Source organism: Hevea brasiliensis, chromosome 16, assembly GCF_030052815.1.
Source record: "Hevea brasiliensis isolate MT/VB/25A 57/8 chromosome 16, ASM3005281v1, whole genome shotgun sequence".
Classification (NCBI taxonomy): domain Eukaryota; kingdom Viridiplantae; phylum Streptophyta; class Magnoliopsida; order Malpighiales; family Euphorbiaceae; genus Hevea; species Hevea brasiliensis.
Genome location: NC_079508.1, coordinates 72,292,907 through 72,317,463, shown reverse-complemented (window position 1 = coordinate 72,317,463; position 24,557 = coordinate 72,292,907). Strand labels below are relative to the sequence as shown.

Here is a 24,557-nt window from a genome sequence, read left to right as displayed (position 1 = left end):
TATGGTTAACTACAAGTGTTACATAAGGTGAAGAATGTGCTGGTAGGAGTAAATCGTAAGGTTAGAATTCCTGGAGTAATAGAACTAGTAATCAAGATAAGACTAAGAAATAAGATGAAAGTTAAAGTTGATGATGGGATGGACATCCTTGAAGGAAAAAGGTGTAAGGGTGAAATAGGATTAAGATTAAGGAATAAGTGCAGCAGGTTGAAAAGATATCAACAATAGCAGAAATAGGAAAAGGAAGTGGATAAGATCCAAAGAATAGGAAGAAAGCTTGTAAAGCTAGTTATAATGATGAGGATAAGGAGGAATAGGTATGCTAGGACCACACTAAGAGATGTTTAAAATAAGTTATTATGAGATGATAGATTAAAGGAGTAGTAGAGCCTCGATCTGAGTGCTAATGTGTCAGAAGTAGGCCACATACTAAGAAGCTAAAGGAAGAAGTCTAGATATTTCCATTCCAGAGAAGGAGTGAGAACTGATAAAGTCGCATGGATTGAGTTGTCAGGGAATATAAACACTTTTGTTACCTAGAAGGAGAAACCTAGTTTACTTTCTAATGTTGATAAATGATACACTTGGCCCTTAGAGGAGACTCTACCTGACTAGTTACATAAGATGGATAGAGGTTAGTCTAAGTACCTTAGTAATGACACAAAAGAGATTAAAAATTTGAAGTATCATGGGAGTGAGAAGATTTATAGGTATTGACCACTGAGGTCATAAGAAGAGTGAAGATCTCGAACAAGATGCCTAGATTAGGTGCTACAGGAAAGCTACTCATAAGATACCATGGAACAAGGAACATAAGTTATGTCATTGGGGAAAACAGAGATTATTGAAACAAAGGGATCAGGACTGAAATCATCAAGAGACACGTTAGGGTGTAATAAAAGTGAGGTAAGTGCTAAAGTTAATTAAAGTTATCAGATATCAAGTCGAGAGTAATGGAGTTATAATGAATACCTGAGATGACAGAAGAATGGTCAATGAATAGCCAAGAGATAAGAGCATCTCTAGATAGAGATGATGACAAATAGGACACCATAGTAGAATCAGAGAGTAATAGAATATCATATATAATATACGAAAAGTTTGAAGAATAAATGTTTTATCAATTTTTGCATAGCTGGAGGAGTAATGATTAAGCTTGTTCTAATAATCTTCTTTTCCTTATCTCTTGTTTATTCGAAAATTCGAGGACGAATTTTTCTTAAGGGGGGAAGAATGTAACAACCAGAGAAAAAAAAATGAAAAAAATGAAGATGGGACTTTTGGCGTGTGACAGTGGAATTCCACTGTCACAGCCAGCTTTTTATAAAAAAAAAAAAGGTTGAAAATCGGGCGGAGGAAACCCCCCCCCCCCTTTTTCTCTTCTCTCCTCTCCTCCCCTCTCTTCTTCTTCTTTCTTTCTCCGGTGACCGGCCGGCGACCCTCCGGCGATGGCAAGAGCCACCACAAATGGCGGCAAGAGAGGGAGGAGAGAGAGAAAACGCGCGCACAGTGGGCAGCGGCTTTCCGGCGCGATTTCGGCTTCATCCAATGTCCGATCGAGGCGATTCAGGTGGCATTGCAAAGCTTGTTCCGAAAGCTTTCTTTTGATACCAATTTTGCAGCAAATGGAGGTCGGATGAGTGAGATATGGAGGAGAGAAATTTCGGGTTTTTCAAGCTTTTTTGTCAGATCTAGGACGATCCGATCGTTGGATCGACGATCCGAGACCACATATGGACTGAGGAAGAGGAGAGGAACATGGTGGTATGATCAGATCCGGCAAATGTCGCCGACGACCAGTGGCTGGCAACCGTGCGCGATGGTTCCGGCGGTGGCTCTGGTGGGCTATGGAGATGATTCAACTTCCAGAGGCTTCCTCATAAATTTTTGGAATTTTTGAGACACAGATAAACTTTGGGTAAGACTATTTTTATTATTTCTCTGTCTGTGGAGCATAAATATAGTGTTTCTTAAACAGGAAAAATTGGAGAAAAATATATGATGAAAGTAAAATTATTTGGAGATATTCTATGGTGTTAGTTGAATTTTTAAGTGATTGTAGAATATTTTTGAGAAATATAGATTGATTTTAGTTAGATTTTTAGCATATGGGCATATAAGATTATTTGAAATTAAGATAATTAAATTTTATATAATCGGTTGAAGCTTGAGGATGGAGGTTTAAATATGTGAATATTGAATTGGGTTGAATTAAGAATATATTAAATGTTGAAAACTTATGGAATCGAGTAAAATTCTTGAATAAAATATTCATGGGTAATTATAAAATTACAATTCATTTTGCAATAGTCTTATAATATTATTAGGGACTGCGGGGCGAAATCTTAAAATTTTTAGAGCTTGTTTGAGTGGATTTTTGCAAAATGTCAATTATAGGGACTAAAACGTAATTTTTAAGATTTTGAGTATTTTCTGAATTTGAGGGCCCAGGAGGGGCCATGTGATATTGATGAGATGTGATTGTGAAAAATTGAGAATCTAGAAGTGTTATTTGAGCCTTTTTGCAGGTTGGGTAGGTCCCAGGTATAGGGGAAACTCTGCCAAATTTCCTGCATAAATTAGGCTGTCTATTGCCTCTTTAGAGTTTTATTCTAACTTAGTACTAATAATTTATAATTTAATTATTAGGTGATCGAGGTCAGCTATTTTTCTGCATCCAGCAGCCACAATAGTCATCAGTGTACTGTGAGTAAAATATTAATTTTAATTATAATTTCACTATTATTATATGTTCAAGCATGCCCATGCATCACTTATATGTATGTATTTATGTAGTTAAACTCTAGGCACGATTTATGTTGCATTCATAACTGTTAAAGTGCTATGGATGTTGTTGTGGTAATTTGGAGTAGTGTGCGTGCGTTGGCGTGCGTGTGATGTGGTGTGGACTATGGATAGGACGGGTAGACACGGCTTGAGATCTTCGCTGGGACCCGATCCTTCGGGGGTAGCCATGGCTTGAGTTCTTCGCTGGGACCCCGATTTGGTTTATTAAGCGAAAGTCCGGCTTGAGTTCTTCGCTGGCACCAGGTTGGATTTAAGAGAGCTGTGTAGGGGATCAGCTCCCATATATTATTATTGGTATTACTGGGTGTGTGAGTGCTCCAAATTACTTTTTTGTTGTTATGATATGAAATTATTGTTGATGTTGCATTTCACTCTACAGGGTGCATAGCTTTAGATAGTTATAGAGATTATGGTTAAAATTGATATTTTACTCTCTAAGTCGAATGCTCACTCTTGTTTAATATTTTTCCAGGCCACAGGATGAGTTATTTTACAGAGCAACCTGTTTTCTTCCTCGCAGGTTTAACGTCGATTATTTAATTGTTTTACTATCTTTTCTAAATTTAAAAAATCTAGAACTCCGCATGTGTTAGTAATAGTGTGGACCTTGTTAGAAATTGTGTTAATTTAAAATTTTGAGACTAATAAATGAAGATTTGTATGGTATTTAAACAATTTATAAATGAGGTAATAGGGTTAAGCGAGGCTCCCCTTATTTCAGTTTTTGATGGCTATCGGGTTGAGTTGACCCGAATAAAAATATTTTATTTTATTTAATTTTATATACATGTTGGGCCTAAGTTTTTGGGCCTTGGTTATGGATTTGAGAACAGTAAGGCTTACTACGAGCCTCGGGGGCTTTATGCCGGCCCAGGTCCTAGTGCCGGTCCGGCCCATAGGTTGGGTCGTGACACTACTTCTAATAACAATTGTAATTGTGCATATGATTACTTTTATAACAATTGTCCTCTCTCGATTAACATTAAGGATAACATTCATATCCACTATAGGAACAATTAAATTTAATGTCCTCTATAATATAATATATGGAGATGACTTTAATCCCCATATTAGGTGATGATAATAGTCCCCAAAAATGGAGACAATTATTGTCCCTTAATATGGGAATGATTCTAGCCCCTATGTTAGAAAAGGATAATTGTCCATAAAAATGGGGACGATTTTAGTCTCTATATTAGGAGATGATAATCGTCCCTAAAAATGAAGACGACTTTAATCCCCATGTTAGATGACAATAATCGTTCCCAAATATATAGACTATTATTGTCCCTTTGATATGGGGACAATAATCATCCCCAGAAAATGGGGACGATTTTCGTCCCTGAAAATGGGGACTACCCTCTAAAGTCGTCTCCTAAAAAAACGAGGACGCTCATTAAGGAAATAAATATTGAGGACGAGTTTTGGCATCCCCAAACTTTAGGGGAAGGCTTTTAAGATTTTAGGGAATGATTTTGATGGTCTCTTAATCTCATTTTTTTGTAATATTTATGAACTTTAATAATTTTATTAAAATATGAAAACATTTATATATATATATATAATATAAATATATATATATTTAGTTTAACATTGTAACTAAATGATAGAAAATATTTTTCAGATATAAAAACAGAGCCTAAATTGATAAACGAGGTAGTTCTTGTTAATGATAACAAAGGTGCGGATGTTATCGAGTCTGTTTTGGAGTTTTAGCTAGATTTTCTACGTGTAATGGGGTTTAGACCATTTAACTTCATTTCTATCAATGAAATATGCTTTTCTTCAAAAAAAAAAAAAAAAAAGATAAAACAAAGGTGTGGATGCTTTATATCAGGAGGTCTCGTCTCAAGTCATTGCTTTCTCTAAGGTAGAATCGTGCTTGCCTTGGTTATGGGGAGGTTTGCCTAATGAAAAAATGGTGGTTGGTTGGAATATGCAGCCCATGCAGTGGTTCAAAGTTAATTCCGACAGAACTTTTCGCAGTACCTTAGGTCGTGCTTATGGTGGTGGATTGGTGAGGGATAGTGCAGGAGGCTGAAAGGTTTAAAGCTAGCTAAGGAGTTGGGGATTAACAAAGTTATTGTAGAAAGTGAGAATGAGGTTGTGGTTTCTATGGTGAAGGGTGTTGCTACTCCTTTAGATAGTTGTCTCTCTCTTATTACTTTGATTCGCAGCTTGTTGCAGTCAAAGTAGGAGGTGCATGTACAACATGTGTTTTGAGAGGCCAATAATTCAATTGACTGGTACCAAATCATGCTAAGAGTTTTGGTTTGGGTCCTCATGTGCTAACTTATCCTCTAGTGGGTTTATTGCCTTGGTTTCTCCATGATGGAGTTAGAGTTAGTTATCTTTCTTTTTTGTTTGTTTTTGAGCTTTTACTACTCCATAGCTTCCAACAACAACAACAACCACTAATAATAACCATAAAAGTTGGAAAAAAAAAAGGAATGTTAAGATTTTAAAAATACTCGTTATTGTTTATATTATTTATAAAAATACTGATAAAAACACAATTGTAACAATACACATATGAACTTATTGCTAATAATATAATACAGTAATAATATGTAGCTATTGCTAGTTCATACAAAGTTATCACTAATATTTTTAATAATAAGAAAATCATCGCTAATACTTAAAAAAAAGCTAATGCAATTATTATTATACCGAATGGTCATGAAGATCTTTATTCAAAAGCAGAAGATGATTTTGTACTTTCATTTAAAAACCATATATTTTTTTATTATCCTTTAATTTCACAAAATTACTGTTGGGCTTAATTAGCTTAATTGAAGGTTAAGAAACGCTGATGCCGATTATCTCAATTCCGGGCAATTTAATATTAGGATGTAATTGTGCAATACTCAATAGTCAAGAGTTTAATTAATAATTTTTAAGTTTCAAAGTGGAACCGTAAATTGTTTGAAAGTTGAAAATCTTTTGACAGTTTACCTATTTTAAATGATTTGAAAATAAAAAATTTTAAAATTTTAATTTGATTACAAAAATTTGAAAGAAAAAATTATATAATCATAATTTATAATTTATTTTAAATATTTTTATAAAAGTTATATATATTTATTTATTTTAAAATTTATAAGTTTTTATAATATAAATTAATATTAATGTAAATTTTAATTATATTATTAAAATTTGTATGATATAAATTGAAGTTTAAGAATCGTATATTGTTTATAATTCTTAAACCGAGGGGATACAGGAGAAATTGATCCAAAAATTATAGCCCAGTCTGTTTGGGCTCTCATACGCGGCCTCTGCTCTACTCCCACTTGCAGGCGACACAAGGCAGAAGCAACCTCAGTTAGCAGTGTTGATGGTGGATGGAACTTATGCCAGTAAAAATGAACTTCGCTTTTTAATTTGGAGAAACTGGAATAGTTTTATTAAGCTGAAGATCAAATTACCATGGAAGTCATGGAGATATGCAACGCGTCTAAGATGGAATTGAAAACTGGTTTCAGCAATGAGCGGGCGAAGTGAATTGGATTGAGTCCCCCTGGAGAATGAGCTGTTGAAGTTTTGCTTGCTTGTGTTGGAATTTCAATTTGTTTCGCTTTTTACTGTCGACTGGTGGAATGGCCGCATCATCGCCGTCGTCGTCGTCTTCGTCAATGATAAGGACATGGAGAACGGCATTTCTGACGCTGCGGGATGAAACCCTAGCCAGCAGTCCAAAATCAGAATCAAAGTCAATCGGAGAACTTCTTCACAATCTTATCTTCTCCCATTCCCACTCTCTTATATCTGCCGCTCCCGACCTTCCTTCTCACGAGGTACCATCTAGCAACTACTAGTTTACATCTTTCCATCTTTCGTTCTACTATACATTTGTCCTCTTTTTCTTCTTTGCTAATACAGATTGCTTTTAGGTAACGTCTGATTTGTCGTTCCTGCTGGAATTGGCTGCTAATTCGTTTCAGTATGGTGGACAAGATTTGGACTCCATTTTTTCTCACATTTCTCACTTGGTATTGCTTTTGCCAAAATCCCCCAAAAAAATTATGTTACCTGCTGACCTTCATTTTCACCAAATTTATCTCGTTTTCGCTATCTGACCAGATGCATGAGATATGCCATTGTCAACGGGTTTCTCTTCAAATAAATTCTTCGTCTTGGACTCTTATTCTGAATTCCTCCTCAACGATACTGCAATTCTTCATCCGCAAAGCGTCAATCGCGCCTCTTTTTAGTTCTAATACTGCTACTGTTAAACCCGCCATGGAATGCATAGAAACTGTAAGGTTAGATTTAGTCTCTTTTCCAGTTTTGGCTTATGAAACAACTTAGCTCACTACGTTTTTTTGTACAGTCGGCATAAAGTCTTTGTTTCTGTTTAATGCTGCTTCTTTCTGCCTTCGTTCATTTATCTTGCGCCCACTAGTTTTTGTCTCCTGATGTACTCCGTACTTGTAATATCAGTATGGTCGTAGAGCCCATTTCTGAACTTCTATTATAAACCTTTCTCCAGGCATCTCGTTAATGTGCATCACCAAAAATTTTCTCTATTGGATAATATTCAATTTGTGAAATTCCTTCTCTGCATTGTGGAATGCTCTCATGCACAGTTGATTAACTCATGTAATACAAGTGCCGAACTAAGGTCTGCTGCAGCAACTGGAAAGAGGTTATCTAAGTACTGTAGTTTATGGGAGGTTCGGACTGTTGTATTTACTCTGCTTGGTGGAGCATTTGTAAGAGTTGGATCTTCTCTTCCTGCTGACATATGGCAATCCACAATAAAAGTAATCATTTATATAATTTTTTTTCTTTTCTTATGTGATGTTTGCTGAGAAATAATTCACTTAAGTTTTGTCAATTGCAAATTAGGTGCTTAGGAAAGTAATGGATGCCTTGGCATCTAAAAGTTCGCTTGTTGAAGACTTTGTTATGTCCAGGTAATGGAACTATCACCTGAACCACAAATTAATATGCAAGCACATGAACATCTCCCACATCAATGCTATCCATATGATTATTTATGGTGTAGTGTTTGACCCTTATCAGTGGCGGTTCTTCTATCTTACAGGTTTTATGCTTCTCTTCTTAATAGTCTGCACTTGGTTCTTATGGATCCTAAAGATTCTCTTCTTGACCATGTATGTTAATCCATTTGTCCTTTTTAAATGCAAGATCACGTTATTGGTATTTATATGTTTCCATTATCTTTAGTCTTTACACTTCGTGTATTGTTTTACATATATCTGCTTATTACTTAATTTTTCACTTTTATAGGTGTCTAGTTTTGTGGCAACACTACGGATGTTCTTTGTTTATGGCCTTACCAGTAGAACAGAATTTTCTTTTCTGTCCAGTAGTCATAAGGAAAAGGAACTTAGTGAAATGCACCTTAAATTGACTTTAAAAGAATCTAGGAGAAAAGATCATGCTCCATATAGGCCTCCACACTTGCGCAAAAAGGAAAACATAAATATGAAGCAGCCAAGAACTCTGGATTCTTTGTGCATCTATGATCATGAATCTTCTGCCACTGAGTTTGTGTCATCAGATTCAGATTGTAGTGACAGTGATGGATCAGTGAAAGACATTGAAAGCATTCAAAGCTCTAAGGTTAGAGTTGCTGCCATTGTTTGCATACAGGTGAGCTTTTTTGAGAAATCTTCTACAATTAATAAGTGCTTTTTCCATCTTTCCGTTGATGAAATGACTGTCATTCTGATCTTGGTGCATTTCCAACCTTGCCTGATCACTACTACTTTTATTTGGTAAAAGTTAAGATATAAATCAAATATGCATCTTCATATACTTAAACTGATATTTGCACTTGTTGCGGAGTTTGCCCATGCTTGTTATAGTTTCCTGATTCGTTTAGAAAGATAACACATCTTTTTCAAATCTAAGTAGTTGTTGAAAAATTCTTATCATTGAGAGAATTTACAATTATCACTTCCAATGCTGACACCATTTTACCTTTTCATTTCGAGGGTAAGGATCTTTGTCAAGCTGATCGCAAATCATTTACTACCCAGTGGACAATACTGTTACCAACCAATGATGTACTGCAACCAAGGTAGAGCTTCCTCCATTTTCTCACCGAATCAATTTTTTTCGTTGATGGATGCTTTATTTTTTTTCTCTTTTGTTTTCTATAAGAACTTCTCTTGTTCTTTCTCTTTTCTTACCACACTTATTTGCAGAAAGTTTGAGGCAACGCTAATGACATGTTTGCTATTTGACCCTTATTTAAAGGTAATGCCATACTGGCTTTTATGTGAGTTTTTCTTTCATACATTTAAAATTTATTTGTCTTGAGTGAAGTGTCTGAAAAAAGGTCCTTACCCAGTTTGGTTTGATTGCAAATGGGGGAGAAGTAAAAAAAAAAAAAAAAAGGGCTTCCATTCCTGCAGGGCCCATAAGATTCTATCTCCTCAAATTGGATGGAATTGGGAGGGAAGGGAAGAGAAGCAACTGGTTTTATTATCTTCCTTAAACTGAACTTATACCATAAGGGTGCTTTGGTGTCTGCATATGATGCTATTGTTTCCTTCCATTCCCTCTTTTTGATAACATAACATGTGAAAGGAAACATGGTTCTTTCTTTCCCAAAATCTTATCATCCATTTCAATCTCTTCCTTCTTCCAAACCAAACTAAGTGTGGATAGCTAGATCTATCATGTATCTTTTCTTTGGGCAGTTGTGCTGTGATGATTGAAAAACAATTGCTATTTTTCCAGTTTTAAGGTATCTAAGCATATCATGTCTATATTCCATTGATGCTTCTAATATTTTCTTGGCTTTGTGTGTCTAGGCACGGATTGCATCTGCCTCAACCCTGGCAGTTATGTTGGATGGGCCTTCATCTGTTTTTCTGCAAGTAGCTGAATACAAGGAATCTACTAGATGCGGATCTTTCATGGCACTTTCAAGTTCCCTTGGGCTAATACTGATGCAACTTCATACTGGTACTGGGAACTATGCATTTTATTTATCTTGATGCAAATTGTGCCTCACTTATAATGTTTCTTGTTTACTGCTTAGCACTTATACGCTGATGTATTACATATGCTCCAATGACTTGTGCTGTAGGTGTTCTGTACTTGATCCAGCATGAAACTTGCAGTAGAATGCTTCCATCTTTGTTCAAGATTCTCATGCTCTTGATATCATCTACACCGTATGGATTTTCCATCTCAAAGTTACCTCATAGTTTTTAATTTTTGACTTTTCCTATCTGATAAATTAGTTGCCATGTGCTGGGACTTTCACTTGCATTGATGTTGGCTTTATTATGCTCTGTCAGCTCTACTCAACTCTGATTAAACCATGGTGTTCATTCCATTGCAACTGTTGTATGGGCTTGGATTCCATGTGGGATGTTGGTGTTTGTCTATAAGTCAGATGTAATCTTCTTTTTGTCCTTGTACATGATATTTTTTGCAAAAACATTTTTAAACAGTGCTTATACATTTATTAAAAGGGTTCTTAATTATGTATGGTCGATTTTGTGGATTGCAAAATTGACGCTGTAAGGGGGTACTGCCATACTGGTTGATGTCTCTCTGTGTAGGGTTTAAACCATAAATTGATAACTATGATGTTTCTTGAAAGTCTTAAGACAATGATATTGGCTATTGAATTTGAAGGTCTTGCTAATGTGATCATTTGTGTTAAAGCAATATGTGATGACAATTGTTGTAGCCTGTACAAGTTACTCAAATATTGAGATCTGCTCCTTTGTGGGTTGATTTTAGTTGGTGTAGATTTGTTTTTTGATGATCTTCTTTCTTTTATTTCATCCTATGCTTATGTATGGTGAACGAGAATCAGTGGGCTCTGTCTCTGATTTGTTCTGATGTAGCTTGTTTCTTCTACATGTTCATGCATTGTTTGCATTCTTCTTCTTGGGAAAACTTTGTGTATATCCATGTATTTCTTCTTTTTGGGTGATCTGGGATAATCCAACAGATATTCAAGAATGCCTGGCGAATTGTTACCAACAGTAATCACTTCTCTGTTATCAAGGACCGAAAATGGATTCCCTTTCAAAAGTGATCAAACTAGTTTGCTGGTTAGTTTTTCTTATATCTGATATGAGGAAATTAATGTGTTTCTTTTTTGCTTTGTTTGAGGGCTAGTAGTAATGTTGAACAGGATCTTATTTAACTCTTCAACTGTGATGCCCATATCATATTTTAACCTCTTTCTGCAGGCTACTACTATTAATTGCTTGATGGCAGCTCTATCTACCTCACCTCCATCACCACATGTCAAAGAAATGCTATTAGAAGAGATATCAGCAGGTTAGGTTTTGTTATAGTACACCTTTTCCCAGCAATATATGTTCTTTATCTTGCTTATTTCCTGAAATCCGTGTTTTTGCCTTTTGGCATATGCTTGAGAATCATGTCAGTCATTCCTTGCTTCTTAGTAAATGTGAATGCCATGCCACTTATAATTGAATATGTAATGCTGTATATGTGTTACCCAGCTGCAAGTAGAAATATATTTGGCATCCAGTTTTAGGCGGACTTGGGTAATATGATAATTGAAAGCTTATATTTTTTGCTTATGTGACTTGTTTTGTATGAATACCATGCAAAGGAATTGCAGTTTATTTCCTGTTTACACTAGTTATTTTGCAGAATTTCATTTGTTTGTTTATTTATATTCTTGAGCTTTTATCTGATTTGACCTTGGGTATATTTTGAAGCCTCTTTCCAGGTGGTGTTGAGGCAGGTGGTGTTGAGTCTAAAAAGAGTTCAGGTGTTCTTTCTACACTATATCGATATTCTGAGCACCTAACAAGCTCAACCATATGCTTTGAAGCTCTCCAGGTAATAGTGTAGTAAAGGTAGATGTATTTGATGTAGGATAAATTTCAGGCATTGTCCCTCAGCTTTAGGTACTGTAACAGCGTAGTCCATAAACTTTAATTTGTAACATAAAACCTTACCAACTTTTATTTTTGGCACAATAAAACCATCATGACCCTCAATTACGGATTTATAAGTAACCCACTTATGTGGCGGTCTAGCGTGGCGTCTACTGCTTGTCTCCTTTCTCATTGCCACATGGTAAATTTCTTTTCTATATTGTTTTCTCTCTCTTCCCGTCAATCTATTCACTTGCGTGCGTTCTCTCTCATTTTGTCTCTCCTTGCTCTTGCTCACTTTATTCTCTCCCTCTCTCACTCTATTCTGTTTCTTTCTCTCTCGCTCACTCTGTTCTCTCTCCTAACCAACACCCACACATTCTACACTAAGCACAAGAGAAAAAATTATGCAAAACAATATCCAAATCACTTCCCATATGGGTCAAGACTTCAAAAAAATGAATATGCAAATTCCCAAGCAAAACCCATAATTTGTACTAGTGGAGAGTCATCCATTGGTGGCTGCATGCATGCGATACAGAGTAGAGGAAAAGACGGTGTATGCTTATGATTAGGTGGTGCAGGAACAAGGTAAAAAATGCTTCTTTCAAAACACCAATCTCCTTTTCTCATCCATCTATCTAAAAATCTCTTCTCCACACCCCCCCCCCTCCCCCCTCTTTATCTCTCCATTGCCAACTCTAGGGGCAACATGGAATCACATGTCCTGTACTCGAATTCTTTATGTGTGATTGCCTCTCCTTCACCAACCTCCTCAAAATCATTTTGACTACCAATTCTTCTACTTTTTAATTTCAAGTTCCTTTTGTTGTTCGTATGGGTTTTATAATTTTTCTACTAATTTTCCCTTTTACACTAGAATTTGCCCCTTTAATTCCTATCTTTGCCTCATTTGATTGTCATTGACAAGAATTACCCTTTAATTCCCCAATTTGGAGAAGCATTGATGGATCAAAGAATGAAGGTGGCATCTGAAGCAATGATTCACCAAGTGGCATTCAAAACACAAAACTTATCTTGAATTCAAGTCTTGGTGTTGAATCACCTACTCATGACCAGTCTTTCATCCCAAGAATCACTGATCGTGGACCTCAAGGTTTGTCCAGATCTAGGGCTTTTCACCTAATTTCTGTACCTCAAACTGACTCAGTGGTGAAAAATTTCATGCCTTGTTTTGAATCTTGTGATGTGGGCTTTCCAAAAGGTTTTGAATTGAATTATGTGTTTGATTTGGATTTAGAAAAGTGATGCGGAACGTGGTTGATGCTGCATTGCCTATCTTCTTTTGGATTGTTTGATGTGGTTGTTGATTTGAGTTTGTTGTGTAAAGGAGATAATTTGTAGGAGATATTGTGGTTTGCAAAGGAAGAAGGTGATTTGCAGGGGACAAGGAAAGAGAGAATGGGACTAAGAGAGGGAGGGGGGGTTGACCAGTGTTGGGGAGTGTATGGGAGAGAGAACCAGGGAAGAGAGAAGCTTTGAGAAATTTTGAGAGAGAATGGAGAGAGGGGAGAGATAAACTCAACTCAACTCAACTAAGCCTTTATCCTAAAAATTTATTGGGGTCGGCTGTATAGATTCTCTCTCTACTCTGAATAATTTTGGGTTAAATCCTCGGAAATGTGTAATGCTTCTGGGTCATGTTCTACTACTCTCCTCCAAGTCAGTTTAGGCCTACCCCTTCTTTTCTCTCTATCCTCTAACCTAATATGCTCTACTTGTCTAACTGGAGTCTCAGTATGTTTATGCTTCACATGATCAAACCACCTCAATCTCCCTTTTCCCAACTTATCCTCAATTGGCACCACTCTTATCTTTTCTCTAATACTATTATTACGGACTTTATCTAGTCTAGTATTGGCACTCATCTACCTTAACATTCTCATATCCGCAACTCTCATTTTAGACACATACGGCTCCATCATTGCTCAACACTCACCACCATATACCATGGCCGGTCGTATAGCTGTACGGTAAAATTTTCCTTTCAACTTATTGGGAATCTTGCGATCACATAAAACTCCAGTAGTACGTCTCCACTTCAATAATCCGGCTTTAATCTTATAACTAACATCCTCCTCACATCCCCCATCTACTTTAAGGATTGAGCCGAGAGAAACTAGAGGAACAAGAATGAGAGAGAAACAAGAATGAAAGAGACAATGGATTGAAGAGGAAAGAAAAAATATATTTTTTTTCTTTGGAGCATGGCATGTCAGATCATTACCAGAAACCTTTAGAAAAGGTTTAAATTGAAGTCATTGGGGTTTTACGTTACAATTTGAAATTTTTGGATGACAATGTAACAATGCTCTAAGTTCAAGGACAACGAGTGAAATTTACTCATTTGATACATGCCACTGAATTTATTTTATCAGTAGCATTCTGCATGAGCTTATGGTTTCCCTCATGGTGTGCTCTGATGTTTTTTGTTCTTTGGATACATATATGGTTTTGTTTTTTCAACCATTTTTGAACAAGCAACTGATATTGTGCTTGATGCCTTGATCAAATGGCTTTGTAATCAAAGGCTCTCCAGTCTATAAAATTGAAAGAGGAAATGTAACCTGTCACTGAAGCTGAAAATCAAGTTCATGATAAACTGCAGTATTTGCAGAAGGAGTTGAAACCATTTCTGAGTGATTTTGATTTTGTTAATCTTGGCTATGCACATGCTTCCCAAGTATTTAACTCCTAATTTAGTTGTATGTTGCTGTTTAAGAATTATTACTGATGTAGAATAAAATAAAGATTGTGAAGAACCAAGAAGAGAACTTAGAACAAAAATAACAGACTAGAAGAGAAAGCATGAGAAAAGGGAAAACTGAAAACTGAACTCTTGATTCAATTCATCCCAGACTGTCTGAATATCATAGTAGGGTGCTGACTTAGAGGCAGTAGGCCACCACAAAATAGGGAATATATAAATTGAAACCTAATGTCAAAATATCTTAATTAATACTGATGTTAAATTTCTTAACAAAATCCTAATTAATACTGAATATCTCATTTAAGAAATATACAGTTTGGATATGCAAGTAATCCCAAAAAATCACATCCTAACTAGTCTCTTGTTGTTCTCTATCAATTGCATCACTAATTATGTGTTGCAGGCCCTTAGAGCTGTTATACACAATTACCCAAACATAGCATTTGCATGCTGGGAACAAATTTCCATCATATTCTCCAAAATTGTGAAATTTGCTACTCCAGAAGTTCCTGTAAGGGCATGGAAGGGACATATGGGAGAAAATGTTGGGTTTAATGGGGAAAAAGTCAAGACTGCTGCTGTAAAGGTACATATTATTTGCAGTTCCTAACTTTTAAAACATTCTTCACACTGAGGACTGGAATTAATATATCTAGTTATTGATGATGGCTAATGCATGTTTGTTCATGGGTGTATACTGCACTTACCCACAGGTAGATGGACATGCATACACCTATATTGCATGCTTATCTTTATATAACATAAGCTTTTTCTTTTTTCAAAAAAAAAAAGGAAGCAGGGGACAATCTTCTTTAGCTAACCTTTTATGAGTACCTGCTACTGTATTACAACAAAAACCCATCCCTGATCTAGGAGATCTTGCTTTTTTTTCCCCTTGCAGGTTTTGGATGAGTGTCTTCGTGCAATATCTGGATTTAAAGGAACTGAAGATCTTTTGGATGATAAATTATTGGATACCTCATTTGTATCTGATTGCATAAGGATGAAGAAAGTATCATCAGCACCATCATATGAACCAGAAAGTGCAGAAGATACCAATGGAGAACCAAAGAAATTTGAGTTGGGAATTGAGCATTGGTCTATAACAATAAAGAATCACATACCTCTGATAATGTGGCATTCTTCTGCCATGGTTTGTTTTATTTTGTTTCCTTTGAACAATTGGTCTTGTATGAATATTTATTGTCACCATATATGCTTGAAACTTGTGTGTTTCAAGTCATGGGCAATATGGGATACCTTGGTTATGAGGGTATATTTTATTCTTTTCTGCATTGCCATTGCCCTACACTAAACTATTCATCTAATTATTAACCCATTGAGTTTTTACGGTTTAGAAGGTTAAGATTCTTTCTCACATTTATGGGAGGCATGTAGTCTGGACGAAAAGAAGAGCATTCCAGCTCTTTGAAGATAAAATCACATTTGTGATTTTGATTAGATGGAACATGGAGTTTTTATTGTATCTTGATAAAAATATTAAGCCGGAAAATTTACTTGATATTAAGATGGATATTTCTCTTTCCCATCCCTATATATCAGAATTGTTTTTATTATTAATATCATCTCTTTTTGCCTCTGGAAGGTGAGAACTGCATCTCTGACTTGTTTCGCGGGCATTACTTCTTCTGTATTCATCTCTCTCTCAAAGGAGAAACAGGAGTTTGTTGTTTCTTCTTTGGTAAGTATTTGTGCAACTTTTACTTGTAACCATTTACTTTCTGTAAGGTTGTGGATAGGATAAAATCCCTCTAATTTTTATTCAAGTGAATGCATTACACCTCCAAAATCATTGTAGATCAATGCTGCTGTAGATGATGAGGTTCCTTCAGTTAGGTCAGCTGCTTGTCGAGCTATTGGTGTCATCTCTTGTTTTCCACAAATATCTCACAGGTGATTCTGGAATTTTGTTGAATGATCTACATAGATCCTTCTTATCTTATGCCAACTTGGTCAAGTCTAAGAGTTCACTTAGAAATTTTATGAACCTAAATCATTTAGCGCAGAGATTCTTGCCAAGTTTATCCACGCGATTGAGATCAACACTCATGATCCCTTGGCTATGGTAACTTATCGTGCCTTTGCCTTCCCATTTAATCTTTTCAAATCTGAGTCTTTTGGGGGGGTGAAAGTCTCAATAGAATACTTATAATTTCAGGTGCGAATAACATCTTCATGGGCTTTTGCAAACATTTGTGATTCTCTACGTCACTGTATCAATGATTTTCCTTTAGACAAGTTGTCAGGTGGGCTAAATTTATGATATACTAAGTTTACTGTAAAAAGATCATTGATTTTGATTTTCAAATAACTGTTTTCCCCTTCTTTTATAGATTCAAATGCAAACACTCAATTAATGGAATTCTTAGCTGATTGTGCTTTGCGTCTAACGAAAGATGGTGACAAGGTAAATGAATTGATCAGTATTAGCAAGGTCATTTCTATCAGTTTTATTATTTTTTACTCCTTTTGCGTTCACACATATGTAGTTATTAATGGTCACTGATTCCAATATTCACAGTTCCTCACTCATGCTTGTTTATGGAATATGGACCATAAGGTTATTACATGTTTAATCCTGTGTTTATGTCATTATATTATTATTTCATGATGTTGGTGAGATTGGTTTTTTCTTTACAATAGCAAATACATATAAATGGAGTAAGAGGAGGGCAGGGCAGGGGTGGAGCCAAGTCCAAGGTATCCATCAATTGATATGTGTGGAAAGGGAATAACCAAAAAATTTAAAACTAACTGTAATAATCTTAGGGTTTTTTAATTTGTGGTGTGCCAGGACTAAGAGTGTTTCTTTTGTCTGTTGCATTTGACAGCATATATGCACTGCAGATTGTAACAGTTCATGAGGCATGAGCACTATGTGATAAATTAAGATTTGTTTAAATGGTATCTTCATTTGTCTAATACATGTTCTTTTCTCATCCTTTCCTGAATATAATTTCCCTTCCTTTCCTTTCCATCCTTGAATACCAAAATGTAGTGGAGTCTATGATTGATGTTTTCATGATAATTATTGTTCTGTAAGACACATAAACATTCACTCTGATCCATTTACAGCAATTCCCTGACCCACCATCTTTACTTTTAAATTTTGGAGTTTCAGGTGATGTTTGTTTTTGTGAACCATTATTTACTAGACTTCAAGGTTGAAAACGGTTGATAACCTTCATGGACAGTTTTATACTTAATTTCAAATCTTGAGTGTCCAATTTTTCTTAACAGATCAAATCCAATGCTGTGAGAGCTCTTGGAAACCTTTCCAGGTTTATCAGATACACTGGTGGCAAACATGGTAAGCCTACGGATTCTCTGGACTTATCAAACAACATTAGGGTGTTGCCAGCAAGCAGTAATCTGCATTGTGGTCTAGGATGCAAATCAAAATCTTCTTCATCAGGAGATCTACTTTTGCTGGAGAGAATGGTTCAAGCATTCCTTTCTTGTGTTATGACTGGGAATGTTAAGGTATTATTTCCCCATCATTCAATTTTTTTGGGAAAAATCATTTAGCTGGGCTTTGATAAAACATGCTCATATAATCACATTTGTATTTCAATTAGTTCCATCAGGGACTCTACTGAAGCATTAATATAAATTTAACAGGTCCAATGGAATGTTTGTCATGCACTGAGCAATCTATTTCTAAATGAGACATTAAGACTGCAAGATATGGATTGGTAAGGTGTACCGAAGATGGCTTTGCATTCTACTCTTTACTTCTCAATTCTTGGATCTGCATAGTCAATAGAAACCTAGAACGTGTTATAGCTATTCTTCCTTGCTCATCTTTGCATAATTGTCTGAACTAATTTGCATCAGGAAATGCCCAATGTTTTTGTTTTTTCATTTTAGCTTGTTTATGAATTGGTGCTGCAAATTGTCGCTTTGCTGCTCTTTTATGCTGGGAGACACAAGACTCAGGATGATATTTTAGTCAAACAGTTCTAGCATTATTTAACTGCTCGATGCAAGGTGTTGTTTTTAGATAGCATGCCTTCATGCATAGGAGTATAAATGAATCAAGCCGAGCCGAACTTTGAAGAGCTCAAGCTTGGCTAGACAAAATTTTTCATGCTCAAGCTTAGCTCATTTAGAAAACGAGCCGAACTAAGTTGAGTTTTTATCGAGTCAAGCCTCAAACAACTCACAGGCAGCTTAACTCATTTACAACTCTAGTGAATTTTAGGTTTATGATTATGAAGTTCAAAACTATATAATTTTTATTTGGTTTAAGATAATAAATTTAAAACTAAATAATTTTAGTTAAACAAGTTAGCTCTCAAGTCTGTTCACGGGTTGGCTTGCGAACCTATTAAATAAGCAAGCTCGCGAGTCTTAACAAACGGAATATCTATAGGCTTAAGCTTGGCTCATTTAATAAACGAGCCTAAAAATTAGGCTAGAGCTTGGCTCATTTAGAAAGCGAATCGAGCCGAACTAAGCTTGTATCAAGCCAAGCCAAGCCTCGAATAGCTCGCGTGCAACTTGGTTTATTTACAGCCCTTTATTTTTGCAAATCACTCTCCTTTTGTTTTTGAATTAAATTCTTAATCTTAACTTCTCAATATAATTACGTGCAAATATATTTTTTGGCAGGGCTCCATCTGTTTTTAGTGTTCTTCTATTACTGCTACGTGATTCTTCAAACTTTAAGATCAGGATACAAGCTGCTGCTGCGTTGGCTGTGCCAGCTTCGGTGCATGGTGAGTAGTGGGTACAATCCCTTTAGCAATTTTGAGGATCAAGATGAATATGATGAATTGTCTTACCTTAATTCCTTTTTTAAGCTTTCCTTCTCAATGTACTGACAGTTGTATTTCCTTATTCAAACATTTAAAGTGATAATGTTGTTCTGAAAGATGCTGAATTAATTCAGTTGACTTTATCTTATCCTACTTATCTAATGCAGGCTATGGTATATCCTTCTCAGATGTTGTCCAAGGTCTGGAGCATATAATTGAAAATCTAGCTTCAGACCAAATATATGCGCCATCTAGTTTCAAATACAGGGTTGCACTTGATAAGCAGGTCAAGTTCCTGTATCTTTTATTCTGATAGCATATGCTGAAATCACCTTTTCTCTACAATGCATATGTTTATCTTGCAAAACTGCATATTTAATTATCTCAGAAGTGATTCAAATGATTTTTGTGGTTGTTGCGTTGTTGGGTAAAAAGCCCTTGAGTTTCTTCTGTATTTTATATATTGTGTTGATGATGGACAGTCTGATGCATGATCCTGATATATCCTTTTTATGTTGTGTTGGAGGTGAAGGGCTCTTTGCATGATCCTGATATATCCTTTTATCTTGTGTTGGAGATCAAGGGCTCTTTTACATTAGACATCAGTTGACCTTGTACATAATTTTCCAGATTTGTTTTACATCGTCTTTCTACCTGTCACAGATAACATCAACCATGTTGCATGTGCTTAGCTTTGCTTCAAACACTGATCACCAACCTTTGAAAGATTTCCTTGTGAAGGTAAGCATTTCATTCTTCCAATTACTGTGGAAAATACTCTGATATTTTTCCTTGCCTAGAAATTGTATTTTCTGCACCTAGATTTCTTTTCAAACTTGTTGGATGAATGAAAAATGAGAAGTGGGAAGTGGCAGGAAAGTTTGTATTTGTTGTTTCCTGGCCATTCCACCTCCCTCGCTTCTTTTATTTTCTTCTTTTTAAGAAATAAAATTCAAAACAGGAGTGACCATCCATAAGTTAATTACTTTACAACTTATCTATCCAATAAAGGAAAAGTTAGCTTTTATCTTGATGTTTGCATAATTTGCATGGCATTTCTGTTGGTTCAGTTATGGAACTTATTCAAAGTATCAGTCATCCTTTTTTGTTTCATACAGAAAGCCTCATTTCTGGAGGATTGGTTAAAGGGTTTATGCTCTACGCTGGGGGAGACTAGTAGCCCTGAGACTGGAAGCCAAAAGAAACAGGTGATATCCAAGGCAATTCATTCACTCATTGAAGTGTATGAGAGCAACAATCATCGTGCAATTGCACAGAAATTTGAGAAATTGAACAATAGCATGCAGTGAATGACAAAATTGTCCTTTAGTTGTTTGTGTATATTTCGCATTGTTGGATTGAATATTTTTACTCTTCCAATCCATGGTACATGAGTCCTCAAATGGAAATTGAGGGCGGTATATCTGTTGGTGACAATGGACCTTGGTTATCGCATTGTATTCATTGAAGTTGGGAGTGCAATATAGTCTTTTGGCTCCCTGCTCTGTATCTTCGAATAGCGCATCACGTGTTGACAGTTCTGAGAGATTCGTCCATTTATCCATTTGGAAAGGACTTTATCTTGACAAGTGAATCTTAGAATTTTACTCTTCTTTTTGACCGCATTGTTGATAGAACGAGAACATTCTTTATTCAAAGGGAAAATTATTATGTGCTTCCTGAGCATGTATATCTTTATTCACATTGATGTGTGTTTCACTTTTTATAATTTGTGGAAAAACTGAATTTGTATTAGTCATTGTCCTATTCTTTTAGTGCACTGAGTTTAAAATTTGCTTATTCAAAGACTCGTATTGGCTTTCTGAGAAATTACCATTTCATTAATTTCTTTGCTCGTATGAAGGGTTAAGGGTGGATTTTGAGTGAAATTATAAGATTATGTTTGGATTCATGAATTTGAATTTGGATCAAATCTAAGGTAAATATAAAGACTTAAAAAGTAAAATTAAAATAACAATTGAAATTTAAAGTCAATTTAATAAAAAACCTATTTGCTCACTTTTATTTTAAATTTAAAATTAAAGCCAATTTTAAATTTCAAATTTAAATTTTAAATCTGAATATGCAAATTCAAACACAATGATAAACTGTTAATTATTGAAAAATCCTTCTCTAAACGCTGACTTTTTCCTTTCAATCCTGCTTAGTGGGTTCACTCTCCTCACTACTAGGCGAGTTTAAATAATTTTTGGTTTTTTGGCAGATCGGTTGTTTAGAGGGAGAGTTTCCTCCTTGATCTGCTTTTTGGTTGCTTGGTGCATGTGCGGGTTGGGGTTGATTAGAGCGTGTTTCAAGTTGTTTTCTCCTGCATGTGTGGCTTGGCTGGAGAGAGGCTTTAGAGTTTGCTTTCAATTGCTGGTTTAGAGAGAGGTATGGCGTGAGTGGGACGCCGACAATCCTTGTCATCGTCGCCTATTCTCAGTTGGTGCAGTTGTTGGTGCTCTTGGTCCCTTTGGCTCCTGTCTTTTCTTGGTCCTTTTTAGTTGTGCCTTCTTTATCTTGCAACTCAGTGCATGATATGAGGATGGCCTCTCTTGGCTTGGCATGCAGCCAATCTGAATATTTGTTGCGTGAAGTGTGAGTGGTGGAGATATGTTGCGGCAGCAGGTTCTTGATAAGATTAAAGTAGGGATGGCAATAAGTCGGTGCGAATTGAACGGGTTTAAATTTGAAAATTGATTCTGAGCCTCAAATTGGATTCAAGTTTTACATGTTGAGTATTTTTTATTTGAACATGTTTTTTTTTTTAATATTTAATTAAATATAAAATATATATTTTTATAATAATATTTATAATATCCTTTCTTTTTGCTTGATGTAATACAATTTTCATGGAACCTTAATGGTTGTTTCATTCTTTAAACAAACATCCCCAAAACATTATCATAAATTTTATTACATCGTCCTTTTTGCTGGATTTCTTATATATGCGCATCTTGATTTGCCCTTATTTGCGAGTATCCTTGATAGAGGATTGGAACCTCAGTATTGCCCTTTTTATTCTCTCAATATTGCTTCATCAATTTAATAACGGAAGTAATTAAGGCGATTCAAATTTAACATAAATTGTACAAATAAAACTAAAAAAGAAAGATAAAAGTCCCGAATTGAAATTTGAAAAATATGTTTAGGCAGTTTTAACTGTGAAATCCATTATATATGCTAAATTTTTTATTGAATTGAATTTAATATAGGATATATATATTTTTTTTTTGTGTAAAAAGAGAAGCATGACGAAGGCTTCTTTAGATCCCTTGGCAAGCTTTTTGCCAATGATCTGTTCCTGAAATTTTAGGGGTAATTCTTGGTTTTAGAAAGAAGCCACTAAGCTGTCAATATCAAAACCAACCGCAGAAGCATTCGAACTCCTGGCTTGTGCAAGATAGCTTCATGATACCAGATAAAGATAAGCCTCCATCAATTGAAACTAAAACGCCAACACCATGGAAAACTTATCCAGTCATGGCGTCCACGTTGCTGATGGATCAGACATTTATGGACTTGGCAACCAACTAGTGTATTGTGTTGGGATAGTTTCTGAATATGGTTAGAATATTATGGATAGACGGTGCAGGCACTGACAAAATAGGATTAGAAGGATCAAGCTTAGATGACGTGCAGTATGGGTGGAATACGACAGGTGGGGGCAAAACATCATCGGCGGAGAGAGTGGACGAATTGGCATTGTCTACATCAAGCAAGACGTGATTGACATCGACAAAATCTATAATTAATTTATAATTAATCTATAATTAATCTATAATAAATGTATAATTAATCTATAATTAATTTATAATTAATCTATAATTAATTTATCGACAGGTTGGTCATCTTCCAATTAATCTATAATTGCTGCTGGTTGTGATGCAGGCTGAGAAGGTGGCATCTGGCAAAATCGACTTTCTTACTCTAGAGCATTCAACATTTTCCTTAGTTTAAGTTTGACTTGCACCACATTTTCTATTGATGGATTGTCTAATTTGAGCAAACGATCCTCAATTTCGTCCTCCTATAAATAACAATGTGTTAAAAAAATTATTAATTTACATTTTAGGTTCAAAAAATTTAAAATGATTACTAGCAAGTATTTAATTACAAAAAAAATAGGTATTGTAAATTATTACCACAGAATCAGCAGCAGCTCCACTAACTGAGATCTACTATCTCGTAACTTAATGGTACCACTCCATATATTCAGAATGATGGTGGAGTGGCTCTATTATTTCTTGCACTTGAACAATGAATTGTTGTTACCTATTCCAATGATTAATATAAGTTGCATGGTGGTGCTTCTAATTACTCTCACTTAGTCCGAGAGTAATCTTATGAAGTGCGTTTGTTTGCATCAGTGGGCCGTGAAATAGGCTGAATCATTCCAAATTGCATGAGCACCCTATCAAGTTGGTACCATTCAACAACATGAAAGCATTGCCTTCCATATGGCATGGCCTTGAATGCATATGCCTGGCAGCTAATCCAATAATTCTTTACTATATGGTTCCCATTTAATATGCAAGTTGCAATATTAACAAAACATTAATTTTACGGTGTATCAAGGTTAAATGTAACGAAAATAATAACAGATACTCATTATAATTGAGATTACGCAAGTGCAGTTTATATCTCGAGGTTTCATCTAATCAAGGTCGTACCGGATTCGTGATAGCACATGGGTTGTTACTTTAGTGATTTGTCTACTTCTACTTCACCTGTAATTTGAAAAATATTTTATCTTAATCTAATACAAATCATTTTGTTGATTGGTTACTGGAAAGAAAAAAAAATTATGTACATATCTAGCACCTAGTGGTTCATCATCAGGGGCTGATGGATCTCTTAAAGATGGAGACATCATTTTAAATCTTTCCTAGGCCCATCCCACAAACTACTGGCCAGTCAGTCCGAGACATTCAAGTAATAGGAGAACCATTAATTGGAAAACAAAAAATATTACCAACATCCTATAGAGTGATTGTACACTCACTAATTGGTATCATAAATGTTTGGGTATCTGTTCGCCATCGCTCTACAAAGGCACTTATTAGGTGCTAGTCAAGTGGAAAAAAAAATCCTAAATGAGCAATACTAATAAATCTAGAATCTCGAAGGTGAGGAATGATTTGGTCGTTAATATGAGAATGCAAGATGTTTCCCTACCTCCTGCATGTAAGGACTTCATTCTCAATTGTACCATTCCAAATTCCTTCAGAATGGTGTTGTGCTTGGAGTTGAAGAAGCTTTGAATCAATCGGCCCTAGCATAATGTAATCTCTTCTTTGTTGTTATCTAGCAATACCTATTCATTATAGCAAATAAAATTTTTTTAAATTATATTTTCATAGCTATAACAATGCATATATG

At 35.5% G+C, this 24,557-nt stretch overlaps 1 protein-coding gene across 9 annotated transcripts; it reads left to right on the top strand.

Moving 5' to 3' along the window:
- Positions 1 to 6,042: 6,042 nt before the first annotated feature.
- LOC110655247 (uncharacterized) lies at positions 6,043 to 20,930 on the top strand. Of its 9 annotated transcripts, none has more exons than XM_058138174.1 (28): positions 6,045 to 6,605; positions 6,702 to 6,800; positions 6,892 to 7,073; positions 7,301 to 7,574; positions 7,660 to 7,727; positions 7,859 to 7,928; positions 8,065 to 8,430; positions 8,781 to 8,860; positions 8,988 to 9,039; positions 9,600 to 9,753; positions 9,878 to 9,965; positions 10,757 to 10,859; positions 11,001 to 11,091; positions 11,513 to 11,625; positions 14,798 to 14,980; positions 15,296 to 15,547; positions 16,001 to 16,096; positions 16,214 to 16,308; positions 16,417 to 16,480; positions 16,574 to 16,661; positions 16,749 to 16,822; positions 17,656 to 17,725; positions 17,831 to 17,898; positions 18,037 to 18,110; positions 19,030 to 19,136; positions 19,343 to 19,461; positions 19,839 to 19,916; positions 20,294 to 20,930. In XM_058138174.1, the coding sequence occupies exons 1-28, from the start codon at positions 6,408 to 6,410 to the stop codon at positions 20,483 to 20,485; spliced, it is 3,498 nt and encodes a 1,165-aa protein (XP_057994157.1). In that variant the 5' UTR covers positions 6,045 to 6,407; the 3' UTR covers positions 20,486 to 20,930. The 9 variants fall into 9 exon arrangements, 7 of the variants coding, with proteins under 7 accessions (XP_057994157.1, XP_021667182.2, XP_021667181.2 ...); XM_021811490.2 differs by having other exon boundaries at positions 8,775 to 8,860; XM_021811489.2 differs by having other exon boundaries at positions 8,775 to 8,860; positions 17,804 to 17,898.
- Positions 20,931 to 24,557: the final 3,627 nt, after the last annotated feature.

Coding starts and splice junctions, on each gene's coding strand:
- LOC110655247 (XM_021811486.2), top strand. CDS start 6,408: ATGGCCGCATCATCGCCGTCGTCGTCGTCTTCGTCAATGATAAGGACA. Junction 7,575..7,659: donor TATGGCAATCCACAATAAAA/GTAATCATTTAT, acceptor ATTGCAAATTAG/GTGCTTAGGAAAGTAATGGA. Junction 9,966..10,756: donor CTCTTGATATCATCTACACC/GTATGGATTTTC, acceptor ATAATCCAACAG/ATATTCAAGAATGCCTGGCG.